General features: G+C 45.1%; 2 protein-coding genes across 2 annotated transcripts in view; one reads left to right on the top strand and one right to left on the bottom strand.

Moving 5' to 3' along the window:
* The window catches only part of LOC144482119 (NACHT, LRR and PYD domains-containing protein 3-like), a 456,525-nt gene that overhangs the window by 327,974 nt on the left and 106,564 nt on the right, over positions 1-21,987 (top strand). The window lies entirely within an intron of this gene.
* LOC144482118 (NACHT, LRR and PYD domains-containing protein 3-like) overlaps positions 21,657-21,987 on the bottom strand; it is a 60,708-nt gene continuing 60,377 nt past the window's right edge. The window contains exon 9 of the mRNA XM_078201349.1: positions 21,657-21,744. Coding sequence (XP_078057475.1) covers positions 21,657-21,744 — 88 coding nt within the window. The remainder of the gene's footprint in view (positions 21,745-21,987) is intronic.

Below are 21,987 nucleotides of genomic sequence, written 5' to 3'. Positions count from 1 at the left end.
AAAGATAAATCATCCTTTAAAATCCCAGCAGATGAGAAAGCGACTGGAAGCTGCATCTGAATCTCCTGTTGTTCGGTCAACCATGACAGACAAATCTGGGACATTGACATGTAATAAATGACTTCATCAGCTGAGTTTTATTTGTTAACTTCAAGGTCTGTACCACATTTAGAAATTAAAATATTTTGTGCCACCAAAACCAGGGATGTACTGCTGAAGCTTTATAAGGCTCTGATCAGACTACCTTTGGAGTATTGTGAGCAAATTTGGACCTGTATTAAAGAATGTGCTGGCCCTGGAGAAAGTCCAGAAGAGGTTCACAAGAATGATCGCGGGAATGAAAAGCTGTACATTGGAGGAGCGTTTGAGGACTCTGGGTCTGTTCTCAGAGTTTAGAAAGATGAGCGGGTCCTCATTGAAACGTACAGAATACTGAAAGGCCTGGATAGAGTGGACATGAGGAAGATGCTTCCATTTGTAGGAGAGACGATGATCCGAGGGCACAGCCTCAAAATAAAAGGATGACCCTTTTGCACCAAAATGAGGAAGACTTTCTTCAGCCAGAGGGTCGTGAATCTGTGCAATTCATTGCCATAGAAGGCTGTGCATGGCCAGTTCATTGAGTGTATTTAAGACAGAGATAAATATGTTCTTGATTGGTAAGGGGATCAAATGTTATGGGGAAAAGACGGGAGAGTGGGGTTGAGAAACTTATCGGCCATGATTAAATGACGGAGTAGACTCAATGAGCAGAATACCTTAAATTCGGCTCCTATATCATATGGCCTTTTTAGTTTCACGCTCACTGTTAGCTACAGTATTTACACTAGTCCCCCACTCTTTATTAGCTTCAGTGTATGCTTTAGTTTCAGCATTCCAACCGAGCAGTATTCAGTTCAAACTAGCACAGACCAGACAACACAATAAAGTCAGTTTAAATTGACATAATAGATGATATGAATAGTTTGTTCTGAAGAAATGATACTAATTTGAAAGTGATTAATTCATAGTCTTTGAAGAATTTCCCCGATTCAATGTGATGCTTTTAATGATGTAGAATATCTACCACTTTTCAGCGCCGGCATCTGCAACTGTAGATGGATGAAAAACAACAATCCGACAAACACCAGGTAATATCTGTCATGGTAAAACAAACAGTTTTATAAATAATGGCAATATCTGACATGATGCATCTGTCCTGAGATTTTTGGGATAATCCAAAATAAATCATACATTCAGAAATTAAATAAAGCTGGGGCGAGTGTGCAGGAACAGAGTGAAATTGTGAATTCTACCTTTCTATGGTATAGCTCTGCATCTGCTCAGTGAGATATGAGAAACAAGGAAAGAGGGAATCGCATTTCCAAAGCTCCGATCCTGTGCAATGCTGCGCCAGTGTTGCTGTGTTGCTTTCGTTCTAGGGATGTCTGTTTCAGAGGAACTGCTATTACTTTTGTCCAACTTAACTTTAATTTGGATACGGGGCGCTGAGAAGTCAGTAACCGCTGTCGTGCATGAGTTTGTTGCTTGTAGTTTGTGATCTGTGCGTGTTGTGTGTATTTAAGAGAGATTCTGTGTTTCTCTCTGTAAGTCTCCCTGTCTATCAGTACACGGGTAAGAGTGTGGAAGTGTCTGGGTGTGTGTGTTTGTGATAGTGTGTTTCTCTGTGCCTGTGAGTATGTGTGTGTGTGTGTTTGTGAGTATGTGGGTGTCAGTTTGTGCCTGTGTGTCTGGAAATAGGTGCAGATGTGTTATCTTGGAAACAGGAATTCCAGAGTGCAGCAGAGTTTACCCACTCCCATTCTGAATGGGATTAGTGTCTGATAACTGCACCAAATGTACACATTACAGTCTGAGATCATCCCCAACTACAATCTCCAGACCATATCTCCCATAGGGAATGAGGGAACAGAGTTCATGTACAGTGTCTGGTGATAAAAGGGTTAATTCACCAGCCGGGGTTCCTGCTGCAAACTTCAATCCCTGTCAATATTGTTCAATATTCACGCTGCAGGAACCGGTTCCCTGATGCAGACATGGGACTTACTGAACTTGTCTGAGGCTCACAGAGAGCAGCCCCTGCAGTAGCTGTGAGCCACCAGCAGATAGTGGCATTGTATCACTTTAATCACCAGAAAGTGAAAGAGGTTTTGAGGAGAGGCTGGTGGAGCCTTTAATTCATTCACAGAGACAGAGAGGAAACTCTGACAAGATAGACCAATCTGCCCTCTGCTGGGTACTGTCAGAATCACACACACTGTTCTCTCTCTGGAGAATGATCTCTGCTGCTCCATTTTGAAAGGAGGGTGAAGTCTCTGTTGCTGAGAACACTGACAACACATTGCTGCTTAAACAATGGTTTGCAGCAATCTTTCCTTCAATGTGGAGACTAAAACTACAACAGTTTCCCAGCTGGGAAACCAGGTAAGCAGGGAAATCACTGCCAGGCTGGAGGAGCTGATGGAATAGGGAGGGAGAGGGGCAGGAATGAAGGGTTTGGAAGGAGCTGTCGAAGATCTTCACAATTCAGGATTTCACTGTAACCGGTGGAGCAGCAATGTTTATAGATTGAAATGTTCACAATGTCACTCTCAGTCCCCGTCTGGATCCTTGCAGCGACTCCAGATGTCTCTTCCCATTTGGACTGAACTGATTACCAAACAGCCTGAAACAGAGTAAAGAAGAAACAGGAAATAAACAGATTGAACAACAGATTAAATAACAGGAGACTGTAGTTAATGGGACAAATCTTCTGGTCTCTGGATCGCCAGAGGCCAGACACACATCCGAAGATGAGCATCGGGACCCTGTGGATGTCCTGACGCACTGATCTACCTGGGAATTGTCCCAGAGATATTAACTACAATTGGGGAATTCCCCTGCTGCAGTTAGAGTCAGATACTTGGGACAGATCCACAAAGTTTACCTGGATAGTTAATCAGGTAATGTTAGACAGCTCACCTCCTGGGCTAATACCTGAATAGCACACTCCAGTCCCCCAATCACTTCTCACTGATCCCCATACTACACCTCCCACAATCCGACTAGACCAACTCATAGAGTCTCAGAGGTTTACAGCATGGAAACAGGCCCAACTTGTCCATGCCACCCTTTTTATAAAAAACCCTGAAACTAATCCCAATTACCCGCATTTGGCCCATATCCCTCTATACCCATCGTACCCATGTAACTAGCTAAATGCTTTTTGAAAGATAAAATTGTACCCGCCTCTACTACTGCCTCTGGCAGCTTGTTCCAGACACTCACCACCCTGTGTGTGAAAGAATTGCCTCTCTGGACACTTTTGTATCTCTCCGCTCTCACCTTAAACCTTTGCCCTCTAGTTTTAGACTCCCCTACCTTTGGGAAAAGATATCAACCAACTAGCTGATCTAAGCCCCTCATTATTTTATAGACCTCTATAAGGTCACCCCTCAGCCCCCTACCCTCCAAGGAAAAAAGTCCCAATCTATTAGCCTCTCCTTATAACTCAATCCATCAAGTCCCAGTAGCATCCTAGTAAATCTTTTCTGCATTCTTTCTAGTTTAATAATATCCTTTCTATAATAGGGTGACCAGAATTGCACACAGTATTCCAAGTTCGGCCGTGCCAATATCTTGTACAACTTTAACAAGACGTCCCAACTCCTGTATTCAATGTTCTGACCGATTAAACCAAGCATGCTGAATGCCTTCTTCACCACTCTATCCACCAGTGACTCCACTTTCAAGGAGCTATGAATGTGTACGCCGAGATCTCTTTGTTCTGTAACTCTCAACAACGCCCTACCATTAACTGAGTAAGTCCTGCCCTGGTTCAATCTACAAAAATGCATTACCTCGCATTTGTCTAAATTAAACTCCATCTGCCATTCGTCAGCCCACTGGCCCAATTGATCAAGATCCCGCTGCAATTGGAGATAACCTTCCTCACCGTCCACCATGCCACCAATCTTGGTGTCATCTGCAAACTTACTAACCATGCCCCCTATATTCTGATCCAAATCATTAATATAAATGACAAATAACAGTGGACCTAGCACCGATCCCTGAGGCACACCACTGGTTACAGGCCTCCAGTTTGAAAAACAACCCTCTACAACCACCCTCTGGCTTATTCTGCCAAGGAGCCAATTTTGTATCCATTTAGCTACCTCACCCTGGATCCCGTGAGATTTAACCTCATGCAACAACCTACCATGTGGTACCTTGTCAAAGGCCTTGCTAAAGTCCATGTAGACATCAACTGCACTGCCCTCATCTACCTTCTTGGTTACCCCTTCAAAAAGCTCAATTAAATTTGAGACATGATTTTCCACTCACAAAGCCATGCTGACTGTCCCTAATCAGTCATTGTGTCTCTAAATGCCTGGAGATCCTGTCCCTCAAAATAATCTTCCAATAATTTACCCACCACAGACCAGTGAGGGCCTGTAGTTTCCAGGCTTTTCCCTGCAGCCTTTTCTGAACAAAGGCACAACATTTGCCACTCTCCAATCTTCAGGCAGCTCACCCGTGACTATCGATGATTCAAATAACTCGACTAGGGGAACCGCAATTTCCTCCCTAGCCTCGCACAAGGTCCTGGGATATATCTCATCAGGTCCCGCAGATTTATCAACCTCGATGCGCTTTAAGGCTTCCAGCACCTCCTTCTCTGTAATATGTACACTCCTCAAGACATCAATATTTATTTCCCCAAGTTCCCGAACATCCATGCTTTTCTCAAAAGTAAATACTGATGAGAAATATTCATTTAGGATCTCAACCATCTCTTGTGGATCCGCACATAGATGACCTTGTTGATCCTTAAGAGGGCCTACTCTCTCCCTTGTTACTCTTTTGCCCTTTATGTATTTGGAGAAGCTCTTTGGATTCTCCTTTGCCTTATTTGCCAAGACAATTTTGTGTCCCCTTTTTGCCCTCCTGATTTCTCTCTTAACTCTACTCCTCCACCCCCTATACTCTTCAAGAGATTCACTTGATCCCAGCTGTTTATGCACATCATGTGCTTCTTTCTTCTTCTTGACCAGGGCCTCAATATCCCGAGTCATCCAGGGTTCCCTACTTCTACCAGCCTTGCCCTTCACTCTGAGAGGAATGTGTTTACCCTGAACCCTGGTTAACACACTTTTGAAAGCATGCCACTTACCAGGCGTCGCTCTTCCTTCCCACAGACTCCCCCAATTAACTTTTGAAAGTTCCTGCCTGATACCATCAAAATTGGCCTTGTCCCAATTTAGAATATTAACTTTTGGGACAGACCTATCATTCTCCATAGCTATCTTAAAACTAATAGAATTATGGCCACTGGTCCCAAAGTGATCCCGCACAAACACTTCTGTCACCTGCCGTTCCTTATTTCCCAAGAGGAGGTCAAGTTTTGCCCCCTCTCTAGTCGGGCCATCCACATACTGAATGAGAAATCCCTCCTGAATACACTCAACAAATTTCTCACCATCCAACCCTCTAATACTATGGCTGTCCCAGTCAATGTTGGGAAAATTAAAATCTCCGACTATTACCGCCCTATTTTTCTTGGAGCTATCTGTCATCTCCTTACATACTTGCTCCTCAATTTCCCGCTGACTATTTGGGGGCCTATAGTACAACCCTATCAAAGTGATTTCCCCCTTCTTATTTCTCAGTTCTACCCATATAGACTCAGTGGCCGAACCCTCGGATATATCCCCTCTCAGTACGGCCGTGATGCTTTCCCTGATCAAAAGTGCAACTCCCCCTCCTCTCTTACCTCCTGTTCTATCTTTCCTATAGCACCTGTACCCTGGAACATTAAGCTGCCAGTCCTGTCCCTCCCTTAGCCATGTTTCAGTAATTGCTATAATATCCCAGTCCCACATACCCATCAATGCCCTGAGTTCACCTGCCTTGCCCGTCAGGCCTCTTGCATTGAAATAAATGCAGTTTAATCTGGACTTCCCTTGCTCTCTGTCTTGCTTCTGTCTTATGTGTCTGGTACTAGGATTACTGACACTGCCTTTACTAATTAATGTGCTCTCTTTAACTTCCGTGCTGTCCTCAAACTTCTCTTTTGTCTCCCTACTGCTTTGGATCCCACCCCTCTGCCAAACTAGTTTAAACACTCCCGAGCTGCTTGAGCAAATCTCCCCGCCAGGATGTTAGTCCCCTTCCAGTTCAAATGTAACCCATCCCTCTTGAACAGATCAGCCCTTCTCCAGGAAAACTCCCAATGATCCAAACATCTAAATCCCTGCCCCCTGCACCAGCTCTCAAGCCAGTCATTCATCTGTCTAATCCTACTATTCCTACGCTCACTAGCACGTGGTACTGGTAGTAGTCCTGAAATTACTACCTTCGAGGTCCTACACGTTAGCCTTCTGCCTAACTCTCTATATTCACATTTCAGGACCTCATCCCTTTTCCTACCTATGTCGTTGGTACCAATATGTACAACGACCTCTGGCTGCTCACCCTCCCCCTTAAGAATGTCCTGCAATCGCTCAGAGACGTCCTTGACCCTGGCACCAGGGAGGCAACACACCATTCTGAAGTCTCGATTGCGGCCACAGAAACGCCTGTCTGTGCCTCTAACTAGCGAGTCCCCTATTACTACTGCTCGTTTGCTCTTTGCCCGACCCTGTCCCACAGCAGAACCAGCTGTGGTGTCACAGGCCTGGCTACTGCTGGTATCTCCCCCTGACAGGCTATCACTCCCGTAAATCATCTCTCCCTCCCCTCCAGCCCGACTACCTCCCACTAGCCCTTGAACAAATCTGACTAAACCTCCCAACTTGGCCTCATCCTTCCAAACCTCTCCTGAACTGACATAGAAACATGGAAGATAGGAGCAGGAGGCGGCCATTTGGCCCTTTAAGCCTACTCCACCATCCATCACAATCATGGCTGATCGTCCAACTCAATAGCCTAATCCTGCTTTCTCCCCATAACCTTTGATCCTGTTCGCCCCAAGTGCGATATCCAGCCGCCTCTTGAATACATTCTTGGCTATATCTCTGACTTAAACTGATGACTCAAGAAGCAACCCCAACCCACTACTCTCCAAAGCTATTAACCAATCCCAACCTCCGACCACGCAACCAAATCTAACGAGACACCCAACAACATGACCAACTCCCAGCCACCATCCAAACTGCTGATTAACCCTCCAAACCAACACAATACAACTCGACCACCCTCCCGACACCCAGAACTAATCCTTGAACCTCTCCTCAGTTCCCTGTCTAACCATTCATCTAGCGACACACCAACCCATTCACTGCCACAATCAACTAACACTTATGCAGCTCCCCGGGGTCACTGTGCTGTAAATAAGGTGTGCTCGCTCTACCGCGACTCCACTCTGCTCTGATGGAGATCGCCGGGGTCACTGCTGTAAATAGGGTGTGTGCGCTCTCTTCCCCGACTCTACTCTGATGGAGCTCCCTGGGGTCACTGTGCTGTAAATAGGATGTGTGCTCTCTCTTCCCCGACTCTACTCTGCTCTGATGGAGCTCCCCGGGGTCACTGTGCTATGAATAGGGCCTGTGCTCTCTCTTCCTCGACACTGTGCTATGAATAGGGTGTGTGCGCTCTCTTCCCCGACTCTACTCTGATGGAGCTCCCTGGGGACACTGTGCTGTAAATAGGGTGTGTGCTCTCTCTTCCCCGACTCTACTCTGATGGAGCTCCCCGGGGTCACTGTGCTGTAAATAGGGTGTGTGCTTTCTCTTCCCCGACTCTTGCCTGCTCTGATGAAGCTCCCAGGGTCGCAGTGCTGAGGATTCTGGGAGAAATATGCAGCAGTTTCAGGTTGGGGGAATTTTTAAACATACCGGCAATCTGCTTACCATTGTTGCTGCTTGGAAGATTCAGGCCCATTTATATTTTAAATCCATTTATATTTTAATTGTTACACTAAAAATTAACACAAACACTCACCAGATCTCCTCCAGACTCCTGCAGGTCAGTATGAGGCGGCGGAGAGCAGGGACAGATTGATCTGTGAAAGAGTTTAATCCCAGGTTCAGAATCCTCAGTGTCTGGTTTGTACAGAGAGCGGAGGTGAGATCCTCAGCACAAGAATCTGTCAGAGCGTTCTTATCCAGACTGGAGACCAGAGAGAGGAATAACAGGAATCAGGCTCAATCCCCGGTGTGTTAAATAATAATGTTAATAACAATAATAATGTATATCAGACATTCCAAAAACACAACTTGCATTTCAGTAGAATGAGGAAATACTCAATGCTGAAAATGAAATATAAATAAATTGGAAATGCTCAGCAGGTTAGGGAAATATTTGTGAAGAGAGAAACAGGGGTAAAGTTTGAGCTTCCATTGGAACTGGGAACGGGCAGTAAATTGACAGGTTTGAAGTGACAGCGGTGGGTGGCTCGGGAAGAAACAAAGAAAGGACAAACTGGAATTACAGGAGTGATTAAATGATAAAAGTGATGATGGGACAGGACCATAATCACAGGATCCCCATGTCCTTACTCGGAGTGGCTCGGGAGGGACATGGGATGGTCAGTGGTTTGGGAATGCAGTTTGTGGTGAGGTTGAAGATAATGGCTGTGATTTTATCAGAAGCTCTGAAATCCCAACATGGGGATTGGAAATGGGTGGTGTGTCCGTGTGGGCAGGATAGGCAGACTTATGAAGGTGATATTGTCAGAGGCGGACAATTAACGGCTGGAAGGCAGGGGGAGGTGCCCACTGAGGCAGCCTGAGCAGGGGGCAGTCCCGGTTCAGGCAATGCTGGCACCATCTCCAAAGGCAGCCAGCAGGACTTTCAAACACAGCAGCTGTGGAGGGAGCAGCGAGGGAGCTCTGCTTATTGAATGAGGGGCTGAAATGACAGAAAGCAGAGCAAGGGTTGCTCCCCAATCACTAATTCCTCCCTGGAGGGGCTCCTCCCGGCTGCTCGGGTTCAGAGGGAGATCCTGTCCCCTGAGGATGGAAGGAGAAGATTATCCCATCGGTACAAACAAGTCTGGATGGAAATTGCTGGGAGGTGAGCAGGTTTCAGACACGTGGTTACAGAGTGGAAAAGGATGAATGTCCTGATGTGTTCTGCCACGGTGAGTGCAGCACAGCCTGATATGTGAATAAGGATGAGAGGGAAATTGTAGATAGAACATCTCCACTCAGACACTGGCAATGCAAAGGCAGCAGCATTGACTGTCAGAGACATGTCCGTTAGGCTGGCACAAGCATAGGCTCGAGCAGGGTTGACCAACATATTCACTGGGCAAACACACGTCAATGTTTTTCTCACTCAAGGGGCCGATGAGTAAATTTCAGAATGATAAAGTTTGGCACAGCAGAAATTTCAATTAAAAACTAAACTGAGATATGAAAAGAACCAACCTGCTGAGCACAATAATGAGTAATAAATAAAGATGATTATTAGAGTTTAATCCTCATCAATCACAAATTGTTTCTCTCCCACATTTGCTGCAGATTGGCTCAAAAACCTATCAGCAGCAAACATGGGAAATGAATGGGATGTGATTGGAGGAGTAGCTCCATGCAGATTCTTCCATTCAAACTGAACTGTGTGACTGAGATTCTTGAAACTCGCTCCGGGGGCCGCATTGAGGGGCTTCGAGGGTCACATTCGCCCCTTGGTCCACACGTTGGACAACCCTGGGCTACTGCATGTGTTTGGTGAGTGAGTAACAGTTTATGTGTTTGGAAAGAGAGCAAACATCATCAGGGAATGAGTGAAGACGAGTGGAGACATCCAGGTCTTGCCATCCTTACGCCAATGGAAGATGAGGTGCTGGATCAGGAAGGCCTGGGGACAGAGTGGGTAATTACTGCTGGTGAGATGGGTTGAGTGGGTGGCCTAATGAATGGGCACAGGAGAGCGTCTGGTGAGGACAAACCATAGAGATTGTGTATCTATCACAGGTCAGAGAGAGCAGTCTGAAGGACGTACTGGGATAAGAACAAAATAACTAGGAGCAGCAGAAGGCCATTCAGCCCCTCGAGCATACTCCATCCCGGCTGTTCTAATTGCAGTCACAATTATTTTCCCGCTCACTCCTCTGTAACCCTTGATTCGCTTCTCAATCCAAAGTCATTGCTAACTCAGCTTTGAATATATTCAATGACTCTGTCTGCACTAGTCTCGAGGGAATAGAGTTCCACTCTCCCGCGACCATCTAAGAAATAAATTTCTCCTCATCTCAGTCTTAAGGGACTGACAATTACATTTTAAAATCTGTCCCTTGTTCTGGTCTCTCTTACAAGAAGAAACAGCCTCTCAGCAACCACCCTGTCTCATCCCCTCAATGCGATCACTCCCTGAGCCTCTCCACATCCCCTTGAAATATTTTTGCATCCTCCTCACAATGGTGCGAGGGGCAAGGTTTAAAGGAGATGCACGAGGCAGATTTTTTACACAGAGAGTAGTGGGTGCCTGAAACTCGCTGCCGGGGGAGGTAGTGAAAGCGGATATGGTGGTGACTCTTGACAAGTACATGTACATGACAAGTACATGAATAGGATGGGAATAGAGGGATATGGTCCCCGGAAGGGTACGGGGTATTAGTTAAGTCGGGCAGCATGGTCGGTGCAGTCTTGAAGGGCCGAAGGGCCTGTTCCTGTGCTGTAATTTTCTTTGTTCCTTGAATTTCTCTCCAATGGAGAGAGACAATTTGTTACATGTAGCTTCAGGAACAAAACTTAACAAACGTGCGGCAACGGGAGGAGATGGGATTCCATGAACCCCACAGCCGGTAAGAGGACCAAGCCCTCAGATTTAGCATCATTCTCCATCACACTCTAAACACCAAACCAAATGAACTAACCAACTCCACATATAACCAAACAGGCACATTAATATCTGACAGGTGAGGGGAATCCGTCCACTCAGGCAGCACAGGCAGAATCACTGAATTGTTACAGAGCAGGAGGACGCCATTCGGCCCATTGTGTCTGCACTGACTCTCCGAATGAGCAACTCACTAAGTGTCATCCCCCTACCTTCCCCCCAAAACCCTGTGCATTCCAGAGCTTAACCACTGGCTGCAGGGGAAGACCCCATTCAGGCAATGCTGGCATCAGATGTAAAGGCAGCCAGCAGCACTTTCAAAGGCTCTGAAGGGAGCAGTGAGGGAGCCCTGGTTAATGAACAAAGAGCTGAAATGGCAGAAGGCAGATTAAACCCAATTCGCTGACACTTACCTGGAAATTCTCAAGGCTGTATCGGTTTGGAGGGAGGTTCTGTTCCCTCAGGAGTGGAGGAGGAGTCCTGTCACATCAACCCAAGCAAGTCCAGATGGAAACTGCCGAGGGCCAGAGCAGGCAGCACGTGGCTGCAGTGAGGCAAAAGGATCAATAACCTGATATGTTCTGACAAGGTGAGCGTTAAACTTACAGGCTGATATGTGAATAAGGATGAAAGAGAAATTGTGGAAAGAACATCTCCACCCAGACACTGGCAATGTCCAGACAGCAGCATCAATCTTCAGGAACATGTCAGCCTCTCTATGATGGGTTCCAATCAGTCAGAGATGACTGCTGCACTGCCGACACTGAGTGACCATCCTGGTGGTTCCATGATGGGCAGTCTGGCAGCATCATAGGCTTGTGTGTGTCTTTGTTGGGTGAGTAACAATGGAAATTTATGTGCTCGTAGAAGAGGGCACACAGCCTCAGAGAAGGAGCCAAGAGTGACAGTGTCTGGATTGTGTCATCCTTATGCCAATTGAAGATGCAGTGCTGGAGCTGGGAGACCTGGAGGCTGGGTGGGCAATCGCTGATGGTGAGATGGGTTGTGGATCCAGAGAGAGTGAGTGAGTGAATGGATGGGCACAGGACAGACTCTGCTGCTCGAGTCCATAATTTGGCAATTGTGTGTTCACCATTGGTCACATGGAGCTCTCCATTAGGAAGTCTGCAGGACATGTTGGAATGTGCATTACCCTCTAACATTCTTCACTCTCTCACATAAAACAACAGCTGCTGTGAGCGGGAGACGGGCGTGCAGCTCTGAAGATGAGGAGGGGTCGCCAGAGGATGGATTGTCATATTATTCCCCATAACGTCTGCCAGAGCAGATACTGCCTCACACGAATAGCAAAGGGGTTACAATCTGGCAGCACAGGACAGCACACACAAATCCGAGCAGCTTATGGAGGCAGCAATAGCTGAGTTCACTCACACTCTTGAGGGGAGAGGGAAGAGCCAGCTTGTGGAAGGTGAAATGTGACTGGAGTCTTTAACAAGGCAGCAGATACTGGAGCTGCAGCGCAAGGTATTCTAACATCGGGTGGAATTTCCAAAGGCTCTGTGTATCCATACACAAAGGATGGAGGAGTCAATCCAGGCCAGCAGTGTTACCATGTCTCAGGTATGAGCACAAATAACATCCTCCACAGAGAGATTGGTGACCTTCATGGAGAGTCACATTCAGCCTATCACCCACAGGAAATACAAATGAACCTGCATGTTCTCAACACCTCCATGAGCTCTGTGGAACACGGGCTGCGGGAGGGGTGGGAAAATGTGTCTGGAGTAACTGTCAGAACTTCCCCGCTGAGCAGGGAGGGTCCAGTTTGCCCTGAATGGATAGAGGTGCGGCTGCCTGCAGCATTTGGGAGCTCCTCTCAGGATGCCCCTGGTGTGGACAGTGCGTCCTCTTCTGCTCCGACTGTGACACAAGCACCTCACGAAGCTATGATGACAGAGACAACTCCAACATCTGTGCAGAGGACCCGCAGTTGGCCGGATCCTTCCAGGACTCAGGAAATCCGAAGACAAAGGCCACGGTCATCGAAATTCTCAGAGGAGAGGTAAAGATCCTACCTGCAGCTCAGCGGAAAGTGCGGGGATGGGGGTGGTTGTCATGGTGGGGTTGCTTCCTTGGGTTTCACAGGGTGAACACAGTAAGATGTTTAACACCACCAGGTTAATACACACAGGGTTATACTTTGTTGTTACTGGTCACTTTGTTATCCACGTATTTTCAGTAAATTCAGAGATGGAGCACCACTAAAAAAATCCTTCACCATATTACTGGGTGTTTAACAGTTCACTGGGAATGTGAGATGGGAAATACAGCACTGAATGAGGTCAATACAATTCCAATACCTTTGTTTCATGTCGTGACGGCTCCAGGGAAATTATGGAACATTCAAAGAAACAGCAACAGTGCTGGAGATGGTGAAGATTTATGACACCGAATGGCTGTGTGAATTCAGGTTCTTGGAAAACATGTCTGTATCACTGAATCTCGATCCTTCCTGACACATATCCCATGTCCCTGGCCTGTGGTCCATGGGGTTCCTCATCATGAAGCACCTGGTCAACATTGTGTTGCATCACACTTTGTTCAAAGCTTCGCCACTCTAACTCCACGTTGTATCGCACACAGCACAACACCAGGACATTTGAGACCCTCGCTGAGTATATTGAATAGTTCCACCAGATCTATCTTTAGAATTCCTCTGGCCTGCGCAATGGTCACACAATTTGTCCTGTCGCAGCTGTTTTTTCTCTCTTCTGTGACTGTGTTTGGGTTACACACAGGCACAATTACCCATCCCTACAGTGGGTAACGCTTGTCTTTATTAATTCTTTCAAGGGTTGATGGTACCACTGGCAATGCAAACACTTGCAGCCCATCCCCTATTGCCCTTGAGAAGGAGGTGGTGAGCCAGCTTCTTAAATTCTGCAGAGCATCTGGTACAAAACCGCTAGGAAGGGGCATCCGGGACTATGATCCCGCATCAGTGATGGAAAAGCACTTTATTCCAAGTCAGAATGGTGTGTGGTTTGGAAAGAAATCTGAAGCTGGTTGGTGTTCCATCCTTCTGATCTCCGTGCCCATCTCGGTGATGGATAGTGCCTGTTTGGATGATGCTGACTCAGGAACCTTGGTGAGCTGCTACATTCCACCTTGTATGTGGTAAAATACTGCCACTGTGCGTCAGTGGTAGAGACAGTCAATGTTTAATTTGGTGAATGGCCAGCTGATCCAGTGGGCTCCTTTTTCATGGATGAGCTTCTTCAGTGTTTTTGAAGCTGCAGTCAATCCAGCAAGATGAGCGGATTCCAACACACTGCTGACTTGTGCCTTGGAGATGGTGGCAAAAATTTGGGAGACAGGAGGCGAGTTCCTTCTCTCCAAATTCCCAGACTGTCATCCACCCTTGGAGCCATAGTGTTTACAGTTCAGTGTCTGTTCAATGGTCCCAGTGCGCCCCCACCACTCAGGATGTTGATGGTCGAGGATTCAGCGATGGTGCTGCCATTCAACGTAAAGGGAATATGGTTAGATTCCCGTCTGTTGGAGATGGTCCTTGCCTGGCATTTGTGTAGTGAAACATTACTTGACATTTATCAGGTTCAGCCTGAATGTTCTTCAGACCTTAAGACGCTATCTCTGTCGAAGAGTCATCAAGATTCGACGGATTAGTTGTTCTCTCTCCACAGAAGCTGTCAGACATGCTGAACCTTTCCAGCATTTTCAGTTTTGTTCAGGTCTTGCTATTTATGGACATGGACTGCTTCAGTCTCTGAGGAATTGTGAACAGTACTGAGCATTGTGCAATCATTAGTGAGCATCCTCACTTCTGACATTATAATGGAAGGCAGGGCATTGATAAAGCAATTGAAGGTTGTTGGCTTTGGACATCACCCTCAGGAACTCCTGCAGTGATGTTCATGAGGCGCTGGAAGGATGACACTTTTCTGACGTTCAAGAGCAGACTGATGGAGCAGCAATTCATCAGATTGGATTTGCCCTGCTTTGTTCCACATTGTCCGGTAGATCCAGTGTTGTAGCTGCACTGGAACAGCTTGGCGAGGGGAATGGCTAGTTTGGAGCACAATTCTTCAGTACCATTGCTGGGGTACTGCCAGGCTGACAGAGTTTGCAGTATGCAGCGCCTTCAGTCATTTCTTTACATCACATGCAGTGAATCAAATTGTGATCCGTAATGCTGGGGACCTCAGGAGGAGGCCGAGATTAATCATTCTACTCAGCACTTCTGGCACTGATGCTCTGGCCTCCCTCATCAGTAATGATGGAATTCTTGTGGCATGTTTATAGAATCATAGAATTCCCGCAGTGTACAAGGAGTACCTTTGGCCCACATAGTCTTCACCAATTCTTTGAAAGAATATTATACCCAGGCCCTATCTCTGTAACTCCACATACTGCATTCATCGTGGACCCAAATGTAAGGATTTCATTTTTGATGAGACTTTGTAGAAATGGAATTGTTACACAACCTACACACCCTGAGACACCGAAGGACAACTGAGTATAGCCAATCAACCGAACCTACACATCTTTGGACTGTGGGAGAAAATTGGAGTATCCAGATAAAACCCACACAGACACTGGGAGAACGTGCAAACTCTACACATAAAGTCACCCAAGGCCAGAATTGACCCTGGGTCCCTGGCGCTGTGAGGCAGCAGTGCTAACCACTGTGCCACCTTGTCGCCTAATTTAACCGGCATGTCCAACATTTTGCGGCAGGTCTAACACTCGTTATGACTGTATATGGCAAGACAGCAGATCTCTGATCTGATCCATTGGTTTTGGTGTGATTGAGCTCGGTCTATCATATGCTGCGTCCACTCTGTGGTCTGGTGGCCGTGTGCTGGAGCTTCACATCTCATCTTTAGATAAACTCAAGTCTCATTTGGTAGTACATGTAAAGAAAATTAGTCGTAGTAACACAGTACTGGTTGCTGGGGAAAGCCACTGTCAGCTTCCTATAAATGAAAAGGTACAGTTCACCTCTCCTGCCTGTTTCCTGTCACTCAGATAACTTCATATCCAGGCTGCCTTTGCCTCTTTTATTTCATGGTCTCCAACTTTGCTGCCAAGCTTATTTTGTGTCGACTAATAGCGGACAGTGTTTTTAATAACACGAATACTGATAGCAATGGTATATTTAGCATCATTATTTGTGTTCTTGAAAACAATGTCCATTATTAATAGGGACATCATTCAGACTATTCTGCACTGTGATTATTGCCATTGCCAGCTGAGCTGTGCCTTGAACTGCTGGGTTGTAAGCTCTGGAATTATCTTCATAACCCTCCCCACCTCGATCTCTGTATTCTCTTTTGAGATGCTCCTTAAGCTCCGTTTAACGTAAATTTGAGAGTGGATCCATTGGAGTAAAACTCATCAGAATTCAATGTAGTTTGTAATCTGCCTTGGCGTTTGCTACCAAATAAACCTGTTGGACTTTAACCTGGTATTGATAGACTCCTTACTGTACCAATATACAGCAGTTTTCTATGTTTAATCAAATTGAGAAGCCGACAGACATAAACATCTATAATCTGAATGACAAATTAAACTAAATTGAATATGTGACCAGCCATACCTGCGAATTCTATAAACATTTAGTTGTTTTGTCCATCTTTTTTATTCTCATGAATGGTTTTGAGAATAATTATAAGTGATTAGTTAAATCTTTCACTCCTGAATCTTGCAGTTTATTGTAACTCAGGTTCAGATACATCACTGACTGGTTTGTACTGAGAGCAGAGGTGAGAATATCTGAGGCTGTTACTCTCCAAACTGGAGATCAGAGAGAGAAAGATTTCAGGAATCAGAGTGAATCCGTGGTGCTTAACACGCACACTGACAGGAATAATGTGGAATGGTTACTAATGACACTATTACTGACACTGATAATAATTTACAGTGTGAGACATCCACTGATCATTAACACAATCTCACACAGTCTGATACTTACTCCAGTTTCTGTATTTTACATTCTGGATTCCTCAGAGCCACAGACAATAGTTTCACTCCTGAATCTCCCACTTTATTGCCACCCAGACCAAATGGAGAAAGTGAGAAACACATTAAATTTAGATTAATGTTCAGCAGAAAAAATAGCTGAATCTATTTTTGTGTCAGAAACTTAGCACCAGTGGTGAACTGATTCAAGTTACGATACGATACCTCACCCAAGTTGATCTTTCTCTACACCCTAGCTGTGAAGGTAACACTACATTCTGGACCCTTTCCTTCCCTATGTACGGTATGCTTTGGCACTCACAAATGTGACAATATTAAATCAGATAATATCAAACCCTTTCTGTTGAATGGAAAAGGCAATAATTGAAAAGGCAGCATTGAAAAATGATGATCAATTCACTCTCATTGGTTTCCCTACTGGGGGCAACCACTTTTACACCTCTCAAAATGTATATTTTGTTTAATTGTCCATGGGATATGGGTGTTGCTGGCTGGATCAGCATTTATTTCCCACTGCTAAAGGCCCCATGAGTAGGTGATGCACACATCCTGTGAACAAGCAAGTAATTTTTAAACATGTCCCACATTCTGGTTTTGTTTCCTGATCCTCAGAATTACCCTCCTGAATCTCACTGAACCTGCTAAGTTTCCGGAAATTCTAATCATTTCTGCTGTTACATAAATCCAGGATTTTCTGAGAATTGTACATTTTACTGAGAGCTAAATGATAAAGCTGTGAGAGTGGATCGCTCGGGATACCCTGTGCTTCTTAACTATTGAGATTATAACATCTGTATAATGTCTCAGGGTGAGTTAAACTGTGAAACTGTGCTAACTGTTGCTTTAAGATCCATCCCCTACATTTGATACACGGAAATATTATTCTCCCATTAGAAAGTTGAAATATATCTGTTTGATTAGTTTATAGGGGAGGGGTGTCTCCCGCTACATTCCACAGTAAACGGGCTCTACTTTTTCTGCAGGTATGACTCGTGTTCTATCTCCGGGAATTACCGGGAGTTCCCTCTTCCCGGTAGATCCTCACATAGAAAAAGGATTATCCGAAAATCCTGTTTCATATCAATGACAGTCTGACTGGAGAATTTCCAGCAGCAGGTTTCCTCATGCAGGAAATTCTGGTTTCCTCGGCTCAGATGCAAGCTCTGCAGTCCTGCCACATTTAGTTGTGAATGGTAGTGGACGATGAAACAACAGAAGGAGGAGGCTCCACAAATATCCCATCCTCATGACGGAGGAGACTGGCACATCAGTGCAAAAGATATGGTTCAAATATTAGTAACTAACTTCAGTGGCTGAACCATCCAGAGGTCCCCAACATCAGAGATATCAGCTCATTCCATTCACTCCACATGATGTCAAGAAATAGCTCAAGATAATGGATGCTGCAAAGACCACTGATCTTGACAATATTCCAGTAACTGTACTGAAGATTACTGCTCCAGAATTTGCTCTGTTCCTCGCCAAGCTGTTCCAGTGAAGCTACAACACTGATGTTTACCCAAAATAGTGGGAAATTGCCCAGATATGACCGTAAACAAAAAGGAGAGAACAAATCCAATCTGTCCATTTACCACCCCATCAGTCTACTCTCAATCATCAGCAGAGTAATGGAAGGCGTCATCGAGACTATCAAGTAGCACTTAATTAGCAATGACCTGCTATCTGACTGTGAGCTTGTGCTTCCTCAGGGTCACTCAGCCTCCTACCTCATTACAGCCTTGATGCAAACACGGACAACAGAGCTGAACTCAGGATGTGAGATGAGAGTGTCTGCCCTTGACATCAATTCAACGTATGACCAGATGTAGCAAAAAGGAGCCCGAGAAAAACTGAAGTCAATGGAAATGGGGGGGACAAAAAACTCTCTACCGGTTGGAGGAAGACCAGCACAAAGGAAGATAGTTCTGGTTGTTGAACCATCTATAAGATGCAGTGCAACAGGCACCATGGCCCGTTACACAGCACCTTCCAAACTGGCGATTTCTATCCCAAGAAGGACAAGGGCAGCAGATGAATGGAAACATCACCACCTGGAAGTTTCCTTCCAAGGTACACACCATCCTGACTTGGACAAATATCACCGTTCCTTCACAGTGATTGGGTCAAAATCCTGGAACTCTCTTTCTTACAGCACAGTGGGTGCACCTACACCACAGGAGTCCCTAAATGCAATGCTGGTGATATAATTGCGAGCATAGTTGCTCTCCAAGCATTTGATACAGGTTTAATTCCCTGCTTTCCCAGTTTATTGGAGTGTGTGAACAGAGGGTCATCTCATCTCCAGGAAATCACAGCAGGAATTTCTCAGGGGAGTGCCCTCGGCCCAACCATCTTCAGCTGCTTCATCAATTACATTTCCTCCATCATCAGGTCAGAAGTGGAGATGTTTGCTGATGTCTGCACAACGTTCAGCACCATTCCTATCTTCTCAAGACAGTGATGCAGAACATTTCCATGTTTAGCAAGGCTTGAACAAGGGAAGGGCTGACAAGTGCCAGGCGATGACTATCTTCACCAAGAGAGAATACAGTAATTTCCCTTTACATTCAATGGGAGTATAATCCCCATGAATCCCCAACTGTCAACATCTTGGGTGTTTGTTACCATTGATCAGAAACAGATTAGCCACCGAATACTGCAGCTATAAGTGAAGAATAAAGGCAAAGATTTCTGCACAGAATAACTCACCTCCTCACTTCCCAAAATATTTCCACCATCTACAAGACACATGTGAGGAATTTAATTGAACATCATCCACTTGTCTAAATGAGTGCAGCTCAAAATTCAGGAAGCTCGCCACGATCCAGGATAACTCTGCTTGTTGACTGGTTCTCCACCCATCACCTTCAACATTCATTTCATCCACCACAGAGGTACAGAGCTAGCAGTGTGTACCATCTACAAGATGCAGTGCAACAATTCACCATGGCTCGTTACACACCACCTTCCAAACTTGCGATTTCTATCCCTAAGGACAAGGGCAGCAGCTGAATGGAAACATCACCACCTGGAAGTTTCCTTCCATGGTACACACCATCCTGGCTTGGAAATATATCACCGTTCCTTCACAGTGACTGGGTCAGAATTCTGGAACTCTCTTTCTCACAGCTCTGTAGGTGCACCTACATCACAGGAGTCACTAAATGCAATGACAGTGATATAATAGTGAGCATAGTTGCTTTCCAAGCAGTTGATACAGGTTTAATTCCCAGCTATCTCAGTTTGTTGGAGTGGATGAAGAGAGGGCCAGGAGGTAGTAACCACAACTGAAAAGAGTGGGTCAATCCAATTTAGTCAAGTCTGCGGCTCCAGCCTTGAGAAGTAGTGTGAAACTTAGCTGAGGGTCTGAGGGTCAGTTGATCATTCAGCTACTCTGAGCCGGCCCACGCTGAGTTCAAAAAGGAAATGGTGAATCTAATAGTGACACAGAGGAAACGAAATTCATTGGTTGTTTAAAAAAATGCAGTTTTTGACTGGCTTTATATTGCTGTGAATTGGAGGAAGCAACAGAAAGGTTCAATGATGGTTCTGCTGTTGATGTGGTGTACATGGATATTAAAAAATCATCTGATGCAGTGACACAACAGACTTGTGGTATAAGCTCATAAAATAAATGGGAAAGTAGCAACGTGGATAAAAAATTGGATGAACAATGAGTAATGGATATTTTTAAGGCTGGAGGATGTCGGTAATGGAGAACCCTAGAGGTCAGTATTGGGATCTTTGCTTTTCCCTGATATATATGAATGATCTGGGTATTTGCAGTGTAGAGGAACATTTCAAAGTTTGTTGATCACAGAAACCTTTGAGGCATCGTAAACTGTGAGGAGAGCTTGGACTGAAAAACGGACGATGGTGGAGGGTACAGATTAAGTTCAATGCAGACACGTTGTGAGGTGATACTTTCAGGAAACATGCACACGAGTAAGCAATATAAAATAATCGGTAGAATTGTTAACGGATTGCAGGAACAGAGAGACTGGATGTATATGTGCATCGATCATTGCTGTTCGCAGGGCAATTGTAGGGAGCACTTAATAAAGAATACAGCATCTTCGGCTTTACTGTTATGAAATAATTTACGTTTGTGGGCATTAGAAAATAAATCATGAGTTTAAGTTTAATTTGTGTTTCTGTGCTTGTGAGCTCAGAAATGGCTAAAACTTTAATTTCACTTCATGTTAAACAAATCTGCCTGCCTGCAGGTTTTTGGTTTCACTTTAAACTGTCCCTGCATTTTAATTTAAGGTTTACGATGTTGTAAGAGTTATGGAGGTTTAAAGAAATGGTTGCTTCTATTCAGAGACCCACAATGAATGATAGAAGCACTGAGTTTCAGTTACAACCAGTTAATCCAGGAAGCAAGATGGAGTTCACAGAGGCTGCCAGTAGAGGCAGCGCAATGCAGGGATTCAGAAAGCAGGTCCCAAAAGATAAGTCGCCGTCAGATACCAAGGAGGAAAAGAGGAGTGCCAGGAAGACAGAAGTCAAAGTGTCAAAAAAACCTGAATCTGAACAAGCTACTGCTCCCGAAGTTAAACAGAGGAGCAGAGAGAAGCTCCCAGTTAAAGACAGAGCTGCTCGGTGCAGACATGTTAAAGGTTGCTCACGAGAACCCAGACATCTGATATAATCCTAAAGTTGATGACACCTTAATACAGACAATGAAACACTGGTGTCTGCTGGCATGGCTGAATATGAAGGAATAATGAAAGGAAACTTTGAATACTGAAGGGGGGTCCTTGGTGAAGACATCTGAGAGAAAGCATTGTTTGTGAAAAGATTCCAAAAGCTGTTTTTTTTCTAGAGTGAAGCTTAGAGACACTCGTGTGAAAGCAAGAGTCCCAGTGAGACGAGATTTCTCACAGTGTGACAAACCTTGGGAGGATTTGAAGAAGAATCCACTGAAGTTACTTTGGGTGGCATTTGTCCATTAGCTTCACAGTGTGGTGTTTCTGACCACACGTGGCTTGTTGGTTTTCATTGACTGTGTACTTGCTGAGAACATTAAAGCATAAGATCTATTTGTTAACTTGTGACATCCTTACAGATCTGCAGACATCTATGAAGTTACATGGGGTGAAGTAGTGGTGCATTATAGTTATTTTTTAACAAAGATTTTAGTCTTTTGTGAAAAGTTAATCGACTACCTTGTTATTCTGTTCATCTACATTTTTAAATAATAAAACAATAAATAAAAGTTATGATCTACTGAGCCAGCTCTTAGCCCTGACTGTCCAG

The sequence above is a fragment of the Mustelus asterias genome, assembly GCF_964213995.1.
Source record: "Mustelus asterias chromosome 26 unlocalized genomic scaffold, sMusAst1.hap1.1 SUPER_26_unloc_2, whole genome shotgun sequence".
NCBI lineage: Eukaryota > Metazoa > Chordata > Chondrichthyes > Carcharhiniformes > Triakidae > Mustelus > Mustelus asterias.
Note: the sequence above shows the minus strand (reverse complement) of the source record. Positions and strands in the feature narration are given on the sequence as shown.